The following is a 23,897-nucleotide window of genomic DNA, read 5'->3' as shown; positions in this document are numbered from 1 at the left end:
CATCATAGAAATCACAGAAAAGCCTGGAGCCCCCGAGCCAGTTCCTACAAATGTGCACATTATGTTCGCCGTCAAATCCTGGACCCGATTTAAGTTGAACATTCCATCCCCATACAAATGAATAGGGAAAACAAGTGCAATACTAACATACGGGGAGGTACATTTCTGTGGCTTCGTTATCATGAACTCATTATAAGAGGTTTGGTGGCCATTGGATGTGTATCCGACCCCACAAAAAGTAGACGCTTAACTTAATTTGAGTTAGCATTTAGCTCAGAGGACACTTTTATACGCCAATTTGTATCTAAAGTGAAATCTCAAAAGATCTGTAATATTCATGAATGATTTCTAACGAGGCTTTGACCTAAATGTGGCCGATGGGTTGACAAGCAGCTGAAAACATCTGGATAATGCATACTTGGCCATGTTTGATGGCTAATGCTAAGGGCTGTAGGGAAAATACAATAACCAGGCTAACGGATTCTGCAAAGTCTCCTGGACTAGCCTCGAAGCTAGCGGTTAGCATTAGCATGATGCTAACATTTGCATTAATATTCCCCTTCACTGTACAAACTAAACCACTGTGTTCCTTTCCGTGTCGCTGGATCTTCATTATGTAGAAAATACATCATGCTCTGTAATAAACAAATGTCCATGGGGTATAAAGTGATGACAAATATATTCTGGGGAGAGTATTGATGTTGAAAAAACATTTAGCTATAGGATTAAAATAACAAGTTTGTAAGACTAATACCGAACTAAAGATCGTCAGGTTAAATTTGTAATTTTCTGTTTCTTTCAAAGACAGCCCTCGTGAACGCAACCTATGGAGCTATCAAACAGCAGTCACACACACAACAACACTGACTAATATACAACTGTATTGTACACAACGCACATTCTTTTCAACCATGGCATTAAGTTCCGGAAAGACACGCGACAAAACAAATAAAATAACATTTAAATTATTGTATTAAAAGTGCTTGGTAACAAGTTGTGCTCCAACCTCATATGCTAGGTTTACGACATAAACCCAGCAGAGGGCTATTCCTTAAAACTATTCCTGATGTGCACAAGTAGTGTCTTCCTAAAACTGCAATTAAAATGGTGCAATTATTTTGGCGACGTTACCTCTGGAGAATCTCATTACATGACGGTCTTATTGTGTAAATACCTAAAGAAACCAAAAAGCAACTGGATACTACACTGCCAGAAAACACCATTTTCACATCAGTTTTTAACTTCTTGAGTAAAATTATTTCAAATTAAAGTTACTCTTACTTGAGTAAACATTTTAGCTACTCTACCCATCTTAACCCCATTGAGAATCTTAGGGATGTGCCGGAGAAGGCTTTACACAGTGGTCATGCTCTCCCATCATCAATATCATCAAGATCTTAGTGAAAAATGAAGTGTATTGAAACAGCTAATCTTTGGTCAGGCAGTGCATTTTCCCTAATATTGTTCAGTTCTTTGAAAACCTCTTATGAAGGAATTGCCTACTCCAGTCAGAGTATGTGTTTGACTGCAACGGGAAAGGGATTTTTTAAGAAATATATGAATCCCAAAGGTGTATAAGAATAGAAATGTAGTTTGAATTTCTGAAGTTCATGATACACTTCAAAAATATGATTTAAAAACAAAGGTTATCATGTTAGCTTTCTGGAATAGCCCTCGGGTAAATCACTAGTCTGGCTAACCATAGGTCTTTCCCACTGTATTCTGAACGCACACAAAGTCGGTCATGCTCCGTAGATTTCCTCCGGTACATTCTCGCCGGATCAAAACAGTGGAAACAAAGATGGCGGTCACATTGGATCAATTTCTTGCTACTGCACACGCATCACATTCGAATAGCCTGGGCGAGTCTTTAAAGCCACACTGCGGAACAAGTATTGATTTTATTACTGGTTTTTTCTTAAGTGTTGAAAAATCACCCCCAAAAACTCAAATGTTGGGTTTCTCGCCTTTCCTCAGACCTGACTCGTAAACTTGGCTGGGAGCGGGACAGCGCCAGCTCGTCTCCATGGCGACCAAGACGCTCACAACTGCCTTCCTCTGTTCAACAACACACTGGGAAAGGCGAATGGATGTTGCCAGGCTGGTAAATCTCAATTCCCGCTTACAATCAAAAGAATATTAGCCCAAAAAAAAACGAAAAACAAAAGCCTTCGCGATCCAGAGCGCAGCTGGAGAAACGTCCCGGGGCGTACGCGCACGCGGGCAGCAGAACAGTTTGTAAAATGGCGCTTTCAGATGGGGTTGTGCTGGTTGTGGGCGGCCATGGAAGGGCACAGGGAAAAGGGCCGCTCGGTGGTGAGGCTGAGGAGCGCCCGCAGCACCACGTCGGGCATGTGGTCCGTCAGCATGCGCGGACTGATCAAGACACTGCGGAAGGACATCTCGCTGGACCAGTCGGCACGGTAACGCACCCGGGAGAAGCACGACCTGGAGACAAGGCATGGTTAAATAACATGCAACAACTCATTTATTGTAATTTGCCACATAAACAGTGTGTTATAGCGCAGTTATAGCTAGTAAATCCATCCATCTTCTTCCACTTGTCCGTTGCCGGGTCGTGGTGGCAGCCATTGGAGCTGCCCAAATCACATTGAACCAGACCCCATGGTCATAACTGGGCCTGTTGGTCTCTCATAAGGGGCTTCTGAACCGCTCTTTGTCTGACCCGTCAACTAGGACCTGTCCTGGGAGACCCTACCAGGAGCACGAAGCCCGACAACAGAGCTCCAGGATCATTCAGGTGCTCAAACCCCTCCACCACGTTAAGGTGGCAGTTCAAGGAGGGGTGCAGTTAGTATAGTTTTCGTTTTGTTTCAATTTTAAGTATGCTTTGACATTCCTTGTTTAGAAACAGGAGTCACTGTTTAGTCCTAGTTTTGACAGGAAGCCAAAACATTTTCGGAGGTTTTACTTGGGGTGAAAAGTTTGAGAAACACTGCCCTATGTATATAGACGACGACTTTGGGAATACCCACAAAATATTCAGGCCTGCCGTGTGGAAAACATAAAGGGAAGACCTGCTCTTTCACCTACTGCTCCACAAGTACTTTAAACTTTACTTTGAATTATGAATGCATGTGTTTCAACGGTCCACATTTGTACATAAATAACCAGTGTTGGGCAAGTTACTTTAAAAATGTGATATAATCTATATTAGCAGTTACAGCTATAAACATGTATTATGTTTGTTTCGAAAATGTCACAGAGTTACACTACTTTGAGTTACTTTTGAGTTACTTTTGGTGAAATATAAACTAAAAATAGTAATGATGCTACAAATATCTCTTACACCAGTGTCCAACTTGATTTTTGTTCTGTATTATATTTGGGGGGAGTTTGGCTTTTTTTCATTCATACATTTAAATGCACTTGTAACTCCAGTTATTTGAATTGTAATGACTAATATACTCCTGCATTTTGTTTAACCTCTTAACTCTCATTTTCTCCAGTTTGGCTTTACCCTAATCAAAAAGCTTCTTGGGGAAAAAAGCACCAAAATAGCCACAAAAAGTGAGAAGAAAACAAGGATGTAAACGCAACAAAAATGTGACAAAAATTCAACAAAAATGTGACAAAAATTCAACAAAAAGTGACAAAAATTCAACCAAAATGTGACAAAAACACAACAAAAATGTGACAAAAATTCAACAAAAATTCAACAAAAATGTGACAAAAATTCAACAAAAATGTGACAAAAATTCAACAAAAATTCAACAAAAATTCAACAAAAAATCAACAAAAATGTGACAAAAATTCAACAAAAATTCAACAAAAATTCAACAAAAATTCAACAAAAATGTGACAAAAATTCAACAAAAATTCAACAAAAATTCAACAAAAAATCAACAAAAATGTGACAAAAATTCAACAAAAATTCAACAAAAATGTGACAAAAAATCAACAAAAAGTGACAAAAATTCAACAAAAAAATGTGACAAAAATGTGACAAAAATTCAACAAAAAATCAACAAAAAATCAACAAAAAATCAACAAAATGTGACAAAAAATCAACAAAATGTGACAAAAAATCAACAAAATGTGACAAAAATTCAACAAAATTGTGACAAAAATTCAACAAAAATGTGACAAAAATTCAACAAAATGTGACACAACACAGCAATAACACGAGGAAAAAGATCAGTTTTGTGGGTCTTAGCTTTCAAATGAGGTGTTACACAGGCCTATATAACAGCCAAAGAGGACAGAATGCATTTGGTTTAGGCGGGTGGTAAGAAGTTAAGTAACATGATAAATTCCTTAGATACTGAAAAAAGTAATATATTTTTGTAACTAATTTGAACAACACCATATATGGGCAATTACAAAATCAAATCAGCAAACTTCTGGCTATGTTGGACAATAACATTGTGGAGTCGATGCGTCTGTCCCTGCGTTATACATGTTTCATAAAGGGCCAGCACGCCTCAGTACCTTTGTAACCCCTTACCTTCTGGAGGGCCCCTCTTCGGTGATGTGCAGCACGCGCCCGGGCAGGAAGAGCGGCAGGTGCGTGGCGGTGTGGGCGGGGGAATCGTCAGACGCCAGGCTCTGATAGGACGAGGAGTGGCGGATGATGAGCGACTCCTCCCCCAGCAGCGGTTGGCTCAGCTCCTCCTCCCTGCGGTTGTCCATCTCTGTGGGGAAGTCGTCTGGCTCGCCCCCAAACAGCTCGTACCAACAGCCCTGCAGCAGGATACGGTACTGGCACACGGGGGGGAAAGTTTTTTTTGGTATTTACATTGTCCGAGTTACGCTGCAGTGTAGGTTTTAAAGTAGAGTGGCCAAAAACTGTATAATAAAGCATTGGTCAACAGTATACTCAACAGGAACAGTAAAATGGTTAGTGATCCATTAATCGAACGCTTTTCTGTCTACATAATATGGAAACAAAGCGTTTTAGACTAAAATCTCTTTAAATAGGCCAGTGATTCTCAACTGGTGGGTCGTGGGTCGTCTAGTGGGACCCCACCGTGGGTGACGGAACCATTTTCAGTGGGTCAGGAGCCTATTCCAGGGAGCCTTTTTTTTCCATCTGAAACTGCATGGAAACACTACTGGAGTCTGCAAAAATGTATGTGTTGTATTGGTCATAATTTCAGTCCTAAAGGTATATCGATTACTTCAATAAAACCTTGTGTGGAAAATAACATTTCATACAATACTGTATGTGACAAGTAACTTTTTGTGTGCGGGGGTGGGGGGGTCGCAGCTCGTCATCCTAGGGCAGGGGTTCCCAAACTTTTCAGGCATCACTCAACCAACAACTCGGGGATCCCCCACTGAAAAATGTAATTAGCTTTTATACGAATAGAAGAACACACTAAAAATCGAGTTTAATGATGTTAGTTTGGATACTGTATTTTCATATTCGGCTTAATTTCACTATTATGCTGTCTTCAAATGTCAGAAATGTAAAAAAAAAAATCATTTTTCGTCCCCCACTTGTGGGGTCCATTTCCGTTAATTTTGCCAATAGATTTTTTGAAATAGCCAATATGTATTACGTGTTAATCAGCTATGTGGTAACTCATGACCACAAAACAATTTTAATCTGAATATTCACCAATTTTAAAAGTTACAACTGAATTTTGCAGTATTTTTAAGCCTTTAGTATTGTCTATAATCACGCTATGCTAGGTAGGGTCACTAGAAGCAGCTGATTAGCCGCTGCCGTGCCTTTAAACTCTAAAATAATATGTATGAGCCAGTAAAGCACTTTGTTCTACTTAATGTGCTTTTTTTAAATGGCTTGCCTTGACATGACATTTGAAAAAGGAGTAAATAAAGCTAGCTGTCTCAAATTCGGCACCTAGCTTAAACAAGCTAACACAGTGACGGTCATCGTAGTCGTCCCAAATGTGTTCCCAGGTAGCAGTTGCCAAAAATGCAGTTAATAATGTGTTAGCAAAGCACAACAGTGTAGCCTAGCAATAGCCAAGAGGCTAACTGCAGTCGTAAACAAAGCGCGACAATGGGGGACCTCCATGTTTTTGTTCTTCCTGGTGTGGGACCTTTGACTGTGCAAACAAAAAAAGCTTTGTTTTTGAGGAGCACAAGCGGTGCAGGAAATGAGGGAAACGTCAAATTATTGAATGACCACGAGGGACACAATTTACAAGCAAATTATGAAAAGATTTGATCAATGACAGTATGTGTTATTTATGCGCAAACAATTGTACAACAAATATTCAACTCAATTAGCCTAATTGTAAATTCAAAACACAGGTAAAGCACATGTTCAGAATCAAAATTATGCAAATCTAAAGCCCCTAAATACTGTAAACAAAAATATAAACATGGTTAATTTGTATTCAATAATTAATTACTCACTGTATATATTCAATGTGTTTTTCAGTAAAAAAAAAAAAAACTTGAATAGAATTAATTGATAATTAATTAATTGATTGAAGCAAACATAAGCTTTTTATTTTCAATAAACCAGTGGGGTAATTTTCACACTGTCTTTTTCAAAAATATATAATTGATGGTTTAGACATTTTCATTTTTGTACATTTTTGGATGTAAAAGCTGAAGTTACATGTGGTTCTAGATGAATCTCTGTAAAATAACTTCACGATGGAGCATGGATATGAGCTGCATAATCCCACGTACTACTATCATTCCAAAGGTTCTGTCAAATAGCCAGGGCGTTTCTCACCTTTGGTTTGTTGCAGTTTGACACTATTTTCAGAATTCTCCTCTTCAAATCCTCCATGTTTGGAAGACTTAATCTGCACGTGAAAGCACAGTCAAATAAACAACGAGCAGAGGAAAGTGAGGGCATGTGTGTTGCGCCTTTAATAACAGGGCAGTTCCAAAATTAGATCCAAGACGAGTCACACAGGCCGATGCACTTTTTCCACGCTCAAAATATGAGAAAGTAGAAAGAGTCGTGAAAATGTCTTACCTGGGAACGAGATCTTTTCCCAAAACTACGGATATAACAAAGTCCTTGGTGTAATCGGCCAAGGCCTTACTGCAAACAAATAAACAAATGTGACAAAAAGTTAAAATCCTACCCTGGCAGTCACGGGAGCTTCCTGTGATAAAACCTAGATACAAGCCATCATTCTCAGCTGGAAACCTGAGCCGCAAACTTTCTCCGAGCCGCTCATTAAAAAGCATTAAATTGGATTCAAACTACAAACTACATTACTCAACATTTTCACTCTATAAGTCTCATCGAAAATACTAAATGATTGTCTAAAACATTGCTTCCTAACTCTTTTTTTGTCTCACGCACCTTTTGAGTCATTTATTATTAAGTTAATCTAATAGTAAATCTAAAATACTCCCAAATTATTATTTTTTTTGCCCAATTTTTTCTAATTTTTGCCCTGATTTTTTCTCCTTTTCCCAATTTTTTCCCCGAAATTTTGCTACATTTCCAATACAAATATTCCCTCCATTTCTTGTCCACATTTTTTCTTATTTTTTCCACAATATCTTGCAATTTTCCTCAAATTATTCCCCATTTTTCACACATTTCCTGACATTGAAGATGAACCAGATATTGTAAATTTGCTGATCTTCCACACTTAATTGTTCTGCTTTCTGGTTCTAGACGACAAATATTTAAGTATAGGTCTCGAAAACCAAGTAATGTTAAAGTACTGGTATAGAAAAAAAATGCGTCAGTGCCACAGTTTGAGTGCAGTCCATACCTGACGAGGCCCCCCGGTGGTGAGAAGGAGTAGCACTTGAGTGTGGGGAAGGAATTCTTCAGCATGACGGCCAACAGGGCCGCCGTGCCCCCGCCCAGGCTGTGACCGGTGATCACCAGTTTGTACTCCTGCATTGACACGACACACAAGAGCATTTACAATCCTGGACGGCAATGGAATTCTGGGAGACCGATAATACGTCCACTGTAGGACTCGCTTTCTCTAAAAAGGTTTCTTTACACTTGCAACCTCATCTCCGCTCCAGCAGCTCCTACAGACTCCAAACTTTCCAGTCTTTTGCGCTTAAGAATAGGCTTGCAATAAATCTTTTTCTCATATTTATGTCAATAATCTACAGCAAATGTTTCAAATTGATTTCACTAAATTTAAAAAGAAAAAAAGAAAGTCCCTATTCACCTGCAGCGTCTCGCCTTCAAGTCCTTGTACTCACCGGTGCAATGGAGAAGGCCTGGTTGAGGATGCCGTCATTCATCAGCTTTTTATAGATATAACCCGCCGCCTGGCATATGCCCTGCAAAAGTCACACACACGCGTGCATTCAGCTACTTTGGATACCTTCACTGTACAATAACAAAAGTGGAGGATTGGAAGAGCGTTGTTTACCTTGTGAGCATAGCAGGCCCCGATGACGCCCTCCAGTGGCAGGTTTTCACATTCAGCCGACAGGTCAGTCAGGACATCCTGGGGAAAAAAACAACACACACACACACTTAGGGCAAGATGCTGCAGGTGATTAGAGGAGGGGCGGGGGATTTAGAGATAGAAATTTGCAGTACATTGTTGACAGAAAATAAAAATGTATTGAAAGTTTTCTGTCATTTTATGTTTGCCTAAAAAAAATGTGACTTTTTATGTGGAAATAAAATGAATGCATATTTCAGTTTGCTTTTCTTTCATGGTGTGCTCCTGGACGCGACAGGACCAATTTTATTTCAGGTTTGTTTGTTTTTTGTTTCTGGTAGGTTTTCTGGATGGAATGTATACATAACCATGGAGACAGATTCATCACTTGAAACCCTAAAAAAACACCATGTTCCCCATAAAATGCTGCATAATTCCTTCAACACATTGAGTGAAAAACGTAAAAACTATTTTATTTTATTTATTTTTTGGGGGGAGGGTATTATGAAACTAGACACTTGAATACACCTTATGTGTGATTTTGGTAGCTCTATGATGAGATAAATGACGATCGAAAACGTGTGCAAAGGCATGATCTGGACATTTTATATATATTATTGCGTTTTCTTTCTTTTTTTATTGTCCAAGGGGGCGTGGTGTTGTGTAGTGAACAGCTGTAGAGCCGACACTTCTCTCTCACTCTCTGGAGCACGTTTGACAAAGCTGGCTGAGAAACATCCTGTTAAAGTCTTCAATCTGAGAAACAGGCTGTTTAAATGCAATGTCAACAATGTTGAGGAGTGTTTTTCATAAAACACGCAATATCTCCGTTTCTAGAAAAATATCAGTGATTCTGATCAAAACTAGCTTTGGATTTCTCAGGAACTGAGGCACGTAGAATAAAACTGTTTTCACCTACGGAGAGCTTAGAGTCTCACCTTTCAAACGGGCCACAGCATGTGTCTATAGCTATAACATTGAATGCGCTGTGGTGCTACAAATATCATGAAAAATGGTCTGGATTGTTGGCACTCTACAGCTAAATCCCAAAAACAGTAGCACTCAGTGTGTTAAAGGTGCATTGTGCAACTTTTTATATGGGAAACAAAAGTGGATATTTGTGCGTAAAAGTTGCATCATGCACCTTTAAGCATAAAAATGTATTTTCAGCGATGAAATCTGTATAAAGGATCGAGCCAGGTTTAAATGTATGGTTTATTTAGTTGATATATTAATTGCATTTTGTTTTATTTTTGAATGAGCTAGCTCCTTTAAAAAAAAACTTCTAAATGTAGCCACGCAGACTTTTGTACATGTTTTACACAACAGTTACATACAAATACAAATTGTCAGACCTACGTTAGTTTCTGTTTGCCAGCGGAGCTAGTTTACTCTCACTTCCCCCTTTTGTCTCATTTCGCCACAGTTTGCGATACAGGAGTTCACGAGGCCGTTTCTGTGTGCTCTACGCTTATCTTTGATTTTTAAACAGCAAAAGAGGAAATGGAAGTGTTTTAAATCAACACAGCTGTGATCCTAAAGACCCCGGCGTCGCTCACCCTCAGGGACAGCGTGCCTCTGACGGCCACCAGCACGGCCTCCCTCTTGTGGTCCAGAGCCACGAAGAACGGGATCTCGTAAATCTGACGACAGCAAAGCAAACAGAAAGTGGTAGTAACAGGCATCAGCAGCTGTAGCAGGAGAAATCAGAAAAGTGTGTACCTGGTTGTGGAAGCTGACGTGGATGAAGTCTCTGTAGTGGAGGCCGGTGCTGTGCAGGATGGAGGAGAAGTGACAGCCCAGATGGTCTCCTCCCACGATCTCGTACTCGGACGCCCGACTTTTACAGCTGCGACAGTTTAGAGCATTTTAGTTCGGGTATTAGGGATATTGTACATCCAATTACACCATGGAGATCATTTTTTCACTCAAACTTGGCTGTAAAAACTGCTTAAGTGTCGCTAGCCCACAGTTAGCTTTGCCCGTTAGCCTGTTAGCTTCTTCTTCGAGATTCCATTAGTGTGTATTGGTGACTCCGACCCGGTGCAGCGAAGTTGCATTTGCGGCTTTCTTGCCAGAGACACCAGGGGGCTATCATCCCATCAAGACACCTTTTTTATTCATTTAGGAGCACAGTATAATACGCAAATTAGCCATGTGGATTTTAGTTTTGTTTATAAGTGAAAACCAAACTATGCAAATCTGCTTTCAGTTAATATTGTTAGGTTAATATTTAAACATTGAGACATTGTGCACTGGTACTTTACTCCAAAAGGAAAAAATAACACTGCACAAACAAGTGATATGTATCTTTTCCCAATTTTTGGTGGTTATACGGTAATTCTGCAGGCTTCCTAGTGGTTATACAGTATAAACCTGCTTATCACGTAGATTACATCACTGCCCGTGCCCCTAGTTGTGCTAGAGGAGTCGTGTAATGCCACACGATCAGGACTTCCCTCCCTCTGCAGAGGCCTGTGAGTATGAATAGGTGTCCGCTGTTGACATGCCGCCTGTTGCTGCTATTTTACATTTAATTCTACGAGTGGGGACCAAACCAAAGTCCAACCATGTTTTCAATTGTAACGATCCTCTTACCAGTCTTTGGAGAGTTTACACGGCCCCGTCAGAGGGTTGGAGTAGATGTACATGGGCCACCCGTACGCCGCCGCCGCAAACTGCATGCAGTGGGCCGCCTTCTCCAGCTCCGACTCCAGATCCTCCCCCTGACGGCGCCGAAACAAAAGACATGGAGACATAAAGAGGACACGAGTAAAGAGTCCTGATGGACGGCCGGCGCACTCACGAGGGGGGACGAGGGGCTGTGGGTCAGTATGACGTCCGGGTCTCTGCTCTGCTCCTTCTTGTCCTGCTCCTGGTGCAGCAGAGCCAGGCCGGCCGCGATGTCACTGGGAACCAGGTCTGTGTCCTGCCGACCGAAACAGCGCCATTGTCATATTGTTTTCTAACCGTATGGACATTTATAACTCCAAGCATTTTTTTTCCAGCAGAGTTAGTTAAGTGTCAGCTCAGAGCAATACTGTTATGCCTGTGGAAAAATCAACAGTAGACAGCATGATTAAATATCCTTTAGTTACAGTCGTATGTTTGGTGACATGCTGCTGTTAGTGACTAGTCTATTCAAATCCAACTATTACATTATGGGCTTAATCAAACTTTGGGCATCCCTGTACGAGAGAATTATTTTGCCAGACACTGTGAGCAGAACAGTGTCCGGTCTCCTGGGGGCTGGTCCTTACAGAGAAGAATCCGCTGACGAGCTGCGCGATGCTGGAGAAGGCGGCTCTGTGGCTGTCGTCGTGGGGCAGACAGCAGCACAGCAGCCTGAGGCGACTCTCCCACACTTTGACCGCGACAGAGCGGGCGGTGGACAGGAACTGGCTGCCCTCGCTGCTCTCCATGTCCCGCACACCCAGGGGCTCCATGGAGCCCGGCCCGGAGCGAGGGCTGCCCATCGGGTCGAACACGAACACCACGCCCAGCGCCGTGAACAGCAGGATGATCCAACTGCCAGGGGAGAGAGGAGCAGAAGGAAGAAGTTAGACTTTTTGTACTTTTGTATTTCTTTTTCACATTGTTCCATTTGATTGGATAATGAGTCAAGATTGTTCAAAAAAAGCAGTGTTGCATTATAAGAAATAAAATTGCAAACCTACAGTAAATACTCCCTTAAGCTAACCAGTTAAAACTTGTTAAAAGTAGTACATTATTTTAATTTACTACAGAGACAGTAGAACATTCAAAAAGTATTTGTTACACACTTAATCAGATGATGATCTCGTGATCCCACCTCAGTGTCCAATGACTCCCTGGGGGTTCTCGACCCCCACTTTGAGAACCAATGCATTAGGTCAGTGTTTCCCAACCAGCGATACGGAGGTGAAACTGGGTGATATTTTAAAAAAAAAAAATTTCAAAGGAAGGTTCATTTGAATGATGTTTTCAGTAAAATGTTTGAATGTGAGATTATCTTGTCTTCATTATGAACACACTAGTAAACATTGAATAATCGGTTGATCACTTTGTACAAACATGTGGCAGGATTCTCAAGGTAGAGTTTACTTATAAATGTACGCACGACATAAATGGTCGGGACCCAGTGCATTAGGCACTTACATTGGTCAGGGACACAGTAGAAATAAACTGCTGGCCGAAAACAGTTACTATAGTGAAGTGAAAATGAGATTGACAGTATTTTAAGGAAGGTAAGTAAGTGTTTTATTTGTCATTATTCAAGCCTACGACAAAATTGTGCTCAGGTGAACCATCTCCTGGGTTTGTCCCTGTTTCAGAGCGTGGTGTCCTGCACCGGTCAGCTCCTCATCCTCCTCCTTCCTCCTCCTTCCTGTTTTTTTTAGCTGCGAGTCTTGCCTGGATACCACCTTGTTTGTCCCTTCCTTGCTTCCTGTTGCGCCTCTTGTGACATCTCCATTTTATCTGCACTCTTGCTTTTTCCTGTAATTCAGTCATTTTGATGTTGATGTTTTATGGATTGATTTGATCTGTTTTCTTGTTATTTTACGCCGCTGTGAAGCTCTTTGAACTCCTAGTGTATGAATTGTGCTCTACAAATAAACTTGCTTTCCGAGCGCTGTCACATTTGAATCTTTTCTGAGGCATGTTGTTCCTGTATTGTAAAGCTAAAAGCACTCATTGAGCGTCTCTACCACAGCTGACCTGGCAACGACAGCCGCAATGACCGCGCCCACAGTGGCCGGATCGCATCCTTGACTGTCATCGGACACCCACACAGCCCCCAGACAGGCCCAGCCCAGCTCGGGGAGGTACAGGAGGGCCCGCAGGTACACCAGCGCAGTGAGGGAGCGCCGCGGACCCGGGTTGGTAATTGTGCCTGCAAAAACAAAGACACTCTTTTTAAACCAAGATCCTAAATTATTCCTTGTTGAAGTCTGCAAAAAAACCTGCACTGTCCATGATGTGCCCCTCTCTACAATAGCAGTGAGTTATTGTGTATGGTTCCTTTCTGTTTCAGCTGTGTGCGGCGTTACCTTGTGCGCTGACGTAAACAATCGCCCCCAAAGAGAAGACAATTAAGCCGAGGATGGTCAACAATCCGACCAGGTAGCTGTGAAGAACTCCTCCCCCGTGGCAGTCGAAGTGCCCTTTGTGGTAGGTGTACAGGATCAGCGTGCCGATCCACCTGCACAAGTAAATCACAAACACGGGTTAATAAGCCATTTATTACTGAACTACCATGAATAGGCCAAACTGATCTCGGGTCCGTCGCATCAGGCCAAACTTAAACTTCATTTTCTTTTCTAAAGCGTCCATTCGTGGTTAAAAATGGGGTAAATGCACCTGTACATGATCAGGATTACTGAGGTGTGGATTCGGCTGAAGCAAAAGAGTCATCCGAGGTTTAGGACGATCAATCATATGTGAGAGAAACCTTTTAAAAGTTACCCATGAGAAGGATTCTGTGGGAATGTTGTGGTTAGTCTCGGTTAGTCCAACATTTGGAGCATGTTTCTTTCTACAGTTTGTGGCTTTGTCGCAGCTGCTTGTCAGCAAGTACCATCAACATATAGTGTCTTTATTTTACATTCCATCATACTGTGGTTTGGTTACTGTGCCTGAGATTTAGGATTGTAGTGTCTACTGCACGTGTACTCCATGCTTTCCTATGAGCTGCTGCCTGATGTTTGGCCCTTCACCTTTGTAACTTTGGAGAGGCAGTCCAAAATTCCTGGGTGTCCGACCGCGAGGATCACAAGCATTTCCTTTTATTTATTTACTTGACAGGGACATTGCACAACGTCCCCGGGCAGAGGCAAAGTGACAACAGGTTTATACAGTGGACCATGAGCATTCTCACTGAAGAGTCCGATCACAATATAAAATAAAGACAAAGCACCAGCAAAAGGATCACTTCAACAAACATTAAAATCATATATTTACAGTATTTACAATTGCAACTTCAATTATTTACAGCTTTTAAAAATGTTATCTTCTTACATTTTTAATCTGATTAACCAGTTTTGTGCTAATGATCACAAATCTGACCGTCTTTCAACCCCTTCTTCAGGTTAACTTGAAACTGTTGCAAGGTGCTACTGTCCCAAACAAAACGAGTTCCACATCCCGCAGCTTTCACAGAGAAGCTTCTGTCCAAAAGCAGAGGACCTAAAGACCTCAAGGAGCTTGTGTTGTTCCAAGTCCTGCCTCGACACAAGATTTCACAAACATTCTCAGGGGTTGTGAGGCCAAATCATGAAGACTTTTACACACTAAACTTACAATGAATAATTTACATTTCTTCACAATGCTACAGTAGTCGTGTGGAGCAGGTTTTCTATCTAATATTTTGAGTGCCTGTTGCATTTCAGAACATTTTTGTAGCAAACAGTAAACAATATCCACTGTTACTTCTACTTTTCCATCTAGAGTTTTATACAATTTTCACAAATATCTATAATGAAGGTGGGAGAGTGTGACCACTGCGCAAAGCCTTTTCCAGCACATCCAAACGATTCTCAATGGGGTAAATCCATGTGTGAAAATGATGCTCCCTGATCCACCCATTTTACTATTTGAGCTAGACCTGACCTCAGCAACTGCAGCAGCCACACCCAGGCCATTTCAATCCAGATGGTGACTTTTGTTTCTTTCTATTTTTTTTTTTTATTTGGCCTAGCTGTATGATGACTTACCAGAGCACTCGGATCAGCATCTCGAAGGATCCAGGGAAAACCAGGTCGTCACTGGCGATGCCCCAGCGCCGACCGAACGCCACCATCCCAGGCATCGTGAGGGGACAGAGGCTGACAGCTCACTGACAGTAAAACAGCTTTGCACCGCCTCCGTTTGGGGATTCAGTCATATACACTACCACATGACTACATCACATCCAAATGAGCGGATCGATAACAGACTTCACCCATGTCCGAAATCCTAAGCTTATCTAACGGCTTCAGTCCAAGTGATCAACCTTCGTTTACCTGTGTAGGCTAGCTGGATCAGTGGCTAAACCCAAACATTTTCGTTTTATTTTGGAGGCGATGTCTTTGTGAAATGGGTGGTTGACAAGCAGCAAAACAAGTCACACCCAACAGCGGACCTAAAGTCACAATTAAATAACGGGATTGTTCACTTTCGCGTGACTGTCTTTAGCTTGTAGCATTAGCTTTGACGTTAAATGTCTCAAGATTGTCCCAGCCAGCCATTCACATGTTTATCGTGCACGATTACGTTACACGCCAAAAATGTATAAAAGCAAAAAAAGTTTAAAAGATGTTCTTCATTTTATGCTTCGTTTAAAAGTAGGCAAAATTAAATTATCTTTAATTTGATATCGCGAGGCTGATTTGTTTTGCTTACCAGCTGTGAGCATTTGGATAATTCCACCGCAGTGGAACAAAGACCACCGAACAAAGGTTCCGCTTTGATGTTTTTGAGGTAACCGCGCCCTCTCTTGGTATGTTATGGATAATGTTCAACGTTATACTTTATTTACAAATTCACCGTATTATTCTTTTTTAACAATTGCATTTATTTATTTATTTATTTATTTATTTATTTATTTATTTATTTATTTATTTATTTATTTATTTATTTATTTATTTATTTATTTCCTCACTTAATTATTCTTGCTCTAAGGAAGAATCTAGTATATAGTGAGTGATTTATTTTATTTTTATTTTTAATTTACAAGTAGATATATTCGAACACATTCACAATCATTTCTTCTTTCCTTACGTCGCATTCGAAGCATTTTTCGTTGCCAAAATCGCAAAGAATATCAGGAACAAAGGAAAGTAAGAACACAAAAGTAAAAGCGACAGCATGTATGTTAGTTATAGGTTTATTGATTTTGTTTTGTTTGGAGTACTTTAGACATGGGTTTGGATTATGAAAATGTGGCATATATGATGTTTCTATTTATTTAATTATTATTATTATTATTATTGTAGTAGTAGTAGTAGTAGTAGTTATTATTATATAAGTAGATTTCAGTGTCTTGCAAAAATGTTGCGCTTGCTGAACAGTAAAAGAAACCGTCTGTAGTGTTGGCGAATGTGTTGTAATACTAGGATCCTGTTATTTTATTAAATTACATACTCGCTTATGTCTAACACGTGGTTCTATGGTGTAATGGTTAGCACTCTGGACTCTGAATCCAGCGATCCGAGTTCAAATCTCGGTAGAACCTGTCTTTTCTTTTAGGACACCATTTTGCGTGCCTATTCCATACATCCATTAACAATAACTTTAAAACCCTCTTTAAAACCCTCTATACATCTTTATGTCACCTGCCTGTTACAGATTTAAAACACGTTGCTATTTGTTGCCGACGTTTTGCTCACAACGTAATGACGTCAACACAACATGGCGGCACACATAGCGCGGCGGTCTGCACTATTTTGCCATAACGCCACGATTTGTGGCTTTCCAAATCATATACGGCCATGGGGTCACGTGGTCAAACAGATGGGAAGGAGTTTTAAACTATGCGCTTTTAATGGATCCAAGGCGTCGAGGCCCAGTCAGGTAAATTAGGATTTTTGTGGACTATTTGTAAAGGCAGTATAAAAACATCCATTTTATATCTCAATAGACTTGCTGTAATTGTTTTTAATCTGTGTCCTTTCTTTTTTTAGGAGAATCCTGTACACATTCCAGTAGGTAAATGTCGTAATACACAGAACTGAAATATTTTAAGCCAACATTTTATTTAATGTCAATGTTGTTACAGAGAGACTCACTGTATCCTACAGCAGAAGCGGTGGTCCTGGTGGTCAGCATGTCAATAAAGGTGTGATTGATAATTGATTGAAAGTAGGGCTGCAGGGCGGACTGGCCATATGTCCATTCCCGAGGAGCACAGAAGGGCCACCAGTCCCGCCTCAACCGAGCTTTACCCAAATCTAAAAGCTAAAAAGAAAAGCATCAAAGTAGCGAGAAAGAGGATGAAAAGTCAACAAAAACATGAGAAAAACACGGACAAAAAATGATAGAAAAAATAATTTTAAAAATGACAAAAATGTGGTGACGTGATGAAAAGTTTCCATCACTTTTGTCGGTCTTAGCTTTCAAATGAGGCGTTACATTGTTGCTCTCCAGTCGAGAAGCTTTTAGATTTGGGTAAAGCCCAGTATAAAAAAAACATGAATCTAAAAGGAATATCGTGGAGTATGGTGTACCACAAGGTTCAATTTTGGGACCATTATTATTTATTATTTATATTAATGATTTTGCTTCTGTTTCTATGACCACCTTTCCCGTTCTTTTTGCTGATGATACCAATAAAAAAATAATAATATAAAGCCGAACTGGAGAAAATGCACTCGTTAATGTTAAGGCGGGTGGTTAGAGGTTAAAATATGTATTTGTGGAAGTCACAATTACGCTAATTTGGGCCAGGCTAGTCAGAGTCCAGGGCTGTTTTTCAGTCCCAGTCCGCCCCTGGGCTGCACTACATATTGCCAAATTATTGGTATCACCACTATCACAATATTAACCTCTTAACTCCCACCTGAACATGTTTTCTCCTGCTCTCCAAATTCTCCAAATCTGAAACCTTCAAAATGGCGACAAAAAAAGAGAGAAAATGAGGATGTAAATTGACAAAAATGACAAAAATCTAGCAAAAAAAGTGACAAAAATCCAGAAAAAATATGACAAAATTCTAGCAAAAAATGGCAAAAATCCAGAAAAAAACTGACAAAAATCCAGAAAAAAAGGTGACAAAATCCAGCAAAAAATGACAAAAATCCAGAAACAATGGTGACAAAAATCCAGCAAAAAATGACAAAAATCCAGCAAAAAAGTGACAAAAATCCAGCAAAAAATGGCAAAAATCCAGCAAAAAATGACAAAAATCCAGCAAAAGAGCAGCAAAAAATGTGACAAAAAAGTGACAATAATCCAACAAAAAAGTGACCAAAATCCAGCAAAAAAAAAGTGACCAAAATCCAGCAAAAAATGTGCCAAAAATGCATCAAAAAAGTAACAAAAAAGTAGCAAAAGTGCCATTAAAAAAAGTGACAAAAACACATAAGGGAAATAAAAAGTGACGACAATGGCAAAGAGGAGAGAAAGCATTTGGTTTTGGCGGGTGGTAAGAGGTTAAATTATGTTAAGTGACGTTATATCTATATCGCTATTCGCTAGTTCTTAGTTGTGTTCTATTTCAGTCTTGTTTTTGTCTTCATTTAGTATTTTTTAAGTCTTGTTTTGACACATTTAGCATGCTGTGTTACAATAATATTGTTGACAGCCAATATAAAGTGTCAACGTGTGCATAATTACTCTTTTGTGACACTCATTTTGACATTTCAGTAAATACCAAAGCAGAGGTTCGGTTTCACGTCCACACGGCTGAATGGATCCCTGAAGATGTTAAACGGAATATCCTGGAAAAGGTTTGGTGACAGAGAAAGGTCCTAGTAACCTAGCCACAAGCTTACAATATATTGATGAAACAATGTGTATGCGTGCAGAACAAAAACCGCATCAACAAATCCGGGGAGCTCCTGGTGACTTCAGAGTTGAGCAGGAGCCAGCATAGGAACCTCAGCGACTGCATCCAAAAGATCTCGGACATTATCGCTGAAGCCTCGCAAAAGCCGTATGAACCAACGGCGGAGGATATCGCCCTGAGAGCAGCGAGGTGACACTCACGACAAACGTATCATCCAAATGTATCGTGAGCGTGTACGTGGTCAGCATTTTTATGATTTTTTTCAGGTTGGAGAAGAGCAATAAAGAACGGCTCAAACAGAAGAAGATGGCATCAAACATAAAACAGAGCAGAAGAGTGGGTTTTGACTGATGTGATGAATTTATCTGATCTCATCGTTTGTTTGTCTTGTAAAAAAACATTTGATAAAGCCCTGGGTGAAACCTTCATGTGTTGCAAATGTTAAACCAAATCTGTATTGTTCTCATGATATTATTTATTTCATTCAAGCTTTATTACGGACACAAATGTATGCAAACAGATACGACAGTGAGCTTTTTAGCATTAGCCGAGGTCATCAAAGTCAGCTTTGTTCTCAATTCTAAACAATACCACATGTAGTGCAAGTGCATACAGAGGGTTTAAAATGTGCTATTTTAGATCATGTCATTTCTTCTCTCTCTATATATATATATAAATGTACATTTGTAAATCCATTCACACTTTTGTTCTGTGTTAAATTGTTATTTTATCATATTTTATTTTACTTTTATGCATTTCATGTTGCGCATATGCAAGTTTCCAAAATTCTTTTTTGAACCTGGTCAATGACAATGGGGATATCTAGCCTTGCAATAGAGTCATATCTCTATCTATCTATCGAGAGAGAGATACAGATACAGATACAGATACCGATACCGATACAGATATTGGTGGGTTGCAGGTTCTAGAATATGATGATGTCATCAGACACAGTGGGGGCAGGAGCCAGTTTTTCCTATTAGCAGCGTTACACTTTCACAAGTCGTAGCTAAAAAGAAAATATATGAATTAAACAAATATTCATTAATATCAGTCACTGGGTCCATGATCTCTCTGTACAAGACCAAAAAGTTTCTCAAAAACAAAATAATTTTCCCTCTATGTAATAGTATAGGAATTTAGAATGCTGCGATGTCACCTGCAACCCAGCAATAGATATATGTAGATAAATATATACACACACACGATGCCAAATAAAAACGTACGCAAAAGTGTAGCAGAGGATGGTTTCGATCCATCGACCTCTGGGTTATGGGCCCAGCACGCTTCCGCTGCGCCACTCTGCTGCGACGTACAATACTACAGTTTTGTGTATATGTATTATAGTATGAGTGTGTGTGGGCTTCCCATGTTGTTGCGCTTTATGAAATACTACATTCCATTATCAGCGACATTCTTTTTGTGCGAGAGTCGGGCACGTACGATTGTTTTGTTTGTCTCATCAAACGTCGCTTTCTTTAGGAAAGATATAGAATAATGGTTTGTCTTTCTTACCATGTTCTTAACGCTGAATCGGGTCTGGGATTCATTACAATGTAGGGTTTAGCGATTAAAGTCACGTGTGAATATAGCATTATAATGTTACACTACTACAAGTGAGTTAATGAACTTTTCATAAACAGTAAAAAAAAAAAAAAAAAACGACACAAAAAGACGACCACGAAGGGACTCGAACCCTCAATCTTCTGATCCGAAGTCAGACGCCTTATCCATTAGGCCACGCGGTCAGATCCACTATGCTAGCCTCATTAGCACAACATAAAGACAGCAATTATGCCTCTACAATACAAAACTGCGTGTTCTAGATTTTCTTTCAAATCGTTTCCGGTGACGCGTATGTCTTGTCTGCGTAAATCAACTTTTTAGCCGTATCTCAGGTTGTGGGCTACACTTATAGTAGCCATTGCATACGTGGAGGAGCCGTTTCTGATCTGCTTATGTAGCTTACAGCGGCTTCCTCCAGAGCACAAAGGGCTCGCGCCTTCTTCAACAGCAGTCGCGTCAAACAGCTTCCTCTACAAGCACTACAACTTTGGTCAGAATGGAAGACACTTGTTTTAAGACTTCCAGCGCGTCTCTTCCGTTTGTGTGCTTGTGTCAGCCCGCTAACTTTTTGTCTAGGATGGGAATGGGCTTTTTCCATTATTTTCAGTGGTATTCAACTCATTTTTGAAACTTTTTTTTGTCATTTTATTGTCATTTTTTGTCACATTTTTGTCATTTTTTCGTCAATTTTTTTTTATCACATTTTTGTCATTTTTTTTGTCATTTTTTGGTCAAATTTTTATCCCATTTTTGTTATTTTTTTGTCATTTTTTCATCAATTTGTTGTCACTTTTTTGTCACATTGTTTTCGTCTCAGTTTTGTTGCTATTTTCACAGCTTTTTTTCCAGAAGCTTTTGGACTGGGGTAAAGCCAAACTGGAGAAAAAGGTGCTCGGTTCAGGTGGGAGTTAAGGGGTTAAAAGCCCGAATAAAGCACTATATGGAACCTGTTTTGCTATACTTGTAAGTTTATGCATCCCAGGTTTTTGTTTTGTTTTTCTACCAAAGTGACATAGTGAGAAAGTCAGAACTTTGACTGTGCAAGGAGCCTCTGGAAAGAATAAATAAACACGAACAAAACAAACGTCGTGGTGTACAGAAGAATATTTATTAAAAGTTGCAAAATATATTTACAACGTTAGTGACATTCACTTAAAGTCTATAGGCACTAAAGTAAAGTTGCAAAAATATTAAGACAAATTCACGCATAGAAATAAACACACAGTTCATAAGAGCAACCCTACGCACACAACTTTTACATGTTTCTGTGCAAGCAAAGGACGGAACAAACAGACCTCGAAGAGCCTCACAGAAGTTTGGCATTGTCGACTATTCCGACACATTCTGAAGCCAAACCAGTCCACACGTTCCATACCTTTCCATAACTTCACACCTTTTCTCGACGACGTACCAGGATCTTACTTCTCCTGCCGTCCTTTGCCATACAAATCATCACGGATAAAGGGTTGTCAGTCCACAGTTTCAAATACCACAATAATAACGTTGAGATATGAAAATAAAAGCTGTCAAGTGTAATAAAAAATAAAACAAAGAGCGTCATAAATAAATGTTACAGTTCATTTTTTAGCCAGGTCTAAAATTTTGCAAAACGTATTAAGTGTAGGGAATTCTATATCAGTAACAGTAAGGCATCGATAAAAATGACCTAGTCTAAGCTAGAAAACCTAGTACGGTGAAGAAAGCACAAGGCTAATTTGCAACAGTGTTTTTTTTTTGCATTTGATTTATTCATAAAATTGGCCTTTCACAAAAGCCCCGCCCCCTTAGTTATTGTAGCAAGCTGTGTTTAACCTCTTAACTCCCGCCTGAACCGAGAGGATCTTTTTCGGATTTTTTTCCCATCATTTTTTTGTTGGGTATTCAACTCATTTTTGTATCTTTATTTGTAATTTTTTCGTCAATTTTTTCACATTTTTTGTCTTTTTTTTGGTCATTTTATTCACATTTTTTGTCTTTTTTTTTTTGGTCACATTTTTGTCATTTTTTGTCAATTTTTCATCAAATTTTTGTAATTTTTTTGTTACATTTTTGTATTTTTTTTGTCACATTTTTATCACATTTTTGTCATATTTTTGTCATTTTTTTGTCACATTTTGATCACATTTTTGGTCATTTTTTGTCATTTTTTTGTCTCATTTTGTAACATTTTTGTCATTTTTTTTGTCAATTTCTTGTGACATTTTTTGCCTCTTTTTCATCAATTTTCCGTCACTTTTTTTTTACGTTTTCTCACTTTTTTGTCACATTTCCATCATTGTTTTCGTCTCGGTTTTGTTGCCATTTTCACATATTTTTTCCAGAAGCTTTTGGACTGGGGTAAAGCCAAACTGGAGAAAAAGGTGCTTGGTTCAGGTGGGAGTTAAGGGGTTAAGAAGTACACATAATAAGTGGCTCTTTTTGAGAACGACGGACAGCAACGGTTGCTATGAGGTATGATTGGACGATGACCGTTCAGGGGCGGGGTTTTGCGAAAGGATATTTGTAACGTTCAATCAAAACAGCACCCACTGATTCAATCTAAGCTAATGTGTTTTATAGCAAACTGCCGGACACATTTTGAAATACATAAAGGAGCTAAAACTTCAGACACAGAGTAACAACAGTACTAAAATAGTTCAAAGATCTGATAGAAAATTAAGCTAGTGAAACATTTTAGGTCAAAATAATTTGGAAAACTGTTGATTGAATAACATGCAACTCATTGTTACATGAAGACACTAAAGTAATGTTGAGGTAACTTATTCAACCCCTTAACTCCCACCTGAACCGAGCACATTTTCTCCAGTTTGGCTTTACCCCAATCCAAAAGCTTCTGGAAAAAAGGTGGGGAAATAGCGACAAAACTGAGACGAAAACAATGACGGAAATGTGACAAAAAAAGTGAGAAAACGCTGACAAAAAAGTGACGGAAAATTGATGAAAAAGAGGCAAAAATGTCACAAAAATGTCACAAGAAATTGACAAAAAATTACCCCAAAAAATGACAAAAATGTTACAAAATGTGACAAAAAAATTACAAAAATGTGACAAAAATGACAAAAATATGATAAAAATTAGACAAAAAATAAAAAAAAAAATGACAAAAAAGTGAGACCAAAAAAGTGAGAAAATTTTGACAAAAAAGTGACGAAAAAATGACACAATGTGACAAAAAATAACAAAAAATGACCAAAAAAAAGACAAAAAATGACAAAAAAATGACAAAAAAATGGACAAAAAAATGATTTAAAAAATGACAAAAAAGTGACAAAATGAGTTGAAAACCCCCCCCCCAAAAAAAGATGGAAAAAAATGTGACGACGTGAGGAAAAAGATCCATTTAGTTGAGTTTTGTAGATCTTAGCTTTCAAATGAGGTGTTACACTGGCCTACAGGATTTGGGTAAAGCCAAACTGGAGAAAATGTGCTCGGTCCAGGCGGGAGTTAAGAGGTTAATAAAAGAGGCTCTTTGTGTTTTCCAAGTGTGGAGAAACAGCTGGGAGTAAAAGCATAGTTCGTACGTGTTATTATGCATAACTTGT

At 39.4% G+C, this 23,897-nt stretch overlaps 2 protein-coding genes across 2 annotated transcripts; one reads left to right on the top strand and one right to left on the bottom strand.

Moving 5' to 3' along the window:
- Positions 1-1,428: 1,428 nt before the first annotated feature.
- daglb (diacylglycerol lipase, beta) lies at positions 1,429-15,704 on the bottom strand. Its single transcript, XM_079577974.1, has 15 exons — positions 15,020-15,704; positions 13,358-13,509; positions 13,026-13,200; positions 11,588-11,855; positions 11,134-11,256; positions 10,926-11,053; positions 10,050-10,176; positions 9,887-9,970; positions 8,310-8,387; positions 8,137-8,217; positions 7,686-7,813; positions 6,929-6,997; positions 6,680-6,752; positions 4,469-4,722; positions 1,429-2,448 (listed from the first exon to the last, which is right to left on the bottom strand). The coding sequence occupies exons 1-15, from the start codon at positions 15,112-15,114 to the stop codon at positions 2,253-2,255; spliced, it is 2,031 nt and encodes a 676-aa protein (XP_079434100.1). The 5' UTR covers positions 15,115-15,704; the 3' UTR covers positions 1,429-2,252.
- Positions 15,705-16,688: 984 nt separating this feature from the next.
- On the top strand, positions 16,689-19,140 carry mrpl58 (mitochondrial ribosomal protein L58; the record flags this gene model as incomplete). Its single annotated transcript, XM_079577889.1, has 6 exons — positions 16,689-16,856; positions 16,967-16,991; positions 17,062-17,121; positions 18,648-18,730; positions 18,809-18,978; positions 19,056-19,140. Exons 1-6 carry the CDS (start codon positions 16,695-16,697, stop codon positions 19,138-19,140), a joined length of 585 nt encoding a protein of 194 aa, XP_079434015.1. The 5' UTR covers positions 16,689-16,694.
- Between the last annotated feature and the right edge of the window lie 4,757 nt (positions 19,141-23,897).

Source organism: Gobius niger, assembly GCF_951799975.1.
Source record: "Gobius niger genome assembly, chromosome: 19".
Classification (NCBI taxonomy): Eukaryota; Metazoa; Chordata; class Actinopteri; order Gobiiformes; family Gobiidae; genus Gobius; species Gobius niger.
Note: the sequence above shows the minus strand (reverse complement) of the source record. Positions and strands in the feature narration are given on the sequence as shown.

Excerpts from the sequence above, each read along its gene's own strand:
- daglb (XM_079577974.1), bottom strand. The coding sequence starts at position 15,114 with ATGCCTGGGATGGTGGCGTTCGGTCGGCGCTGGGGCATCGCCAGTGAC. Across the intron at positions 8,218-8,309 it reads GGGCCTGCTATGCTCACAAG|GGCATATGCCAGGCGGCGGG; the intron begins GTAAACAACGCT and ends TGACTTTTGCAG. Across the intron at positions 4,723-6,679 it reads CAAACTGCAACAAACCAAAG|TACCGTATCCTGCTGCAGGG; the intron begins GTGAGAAACGCC and ends CCCGTGTGCCAG.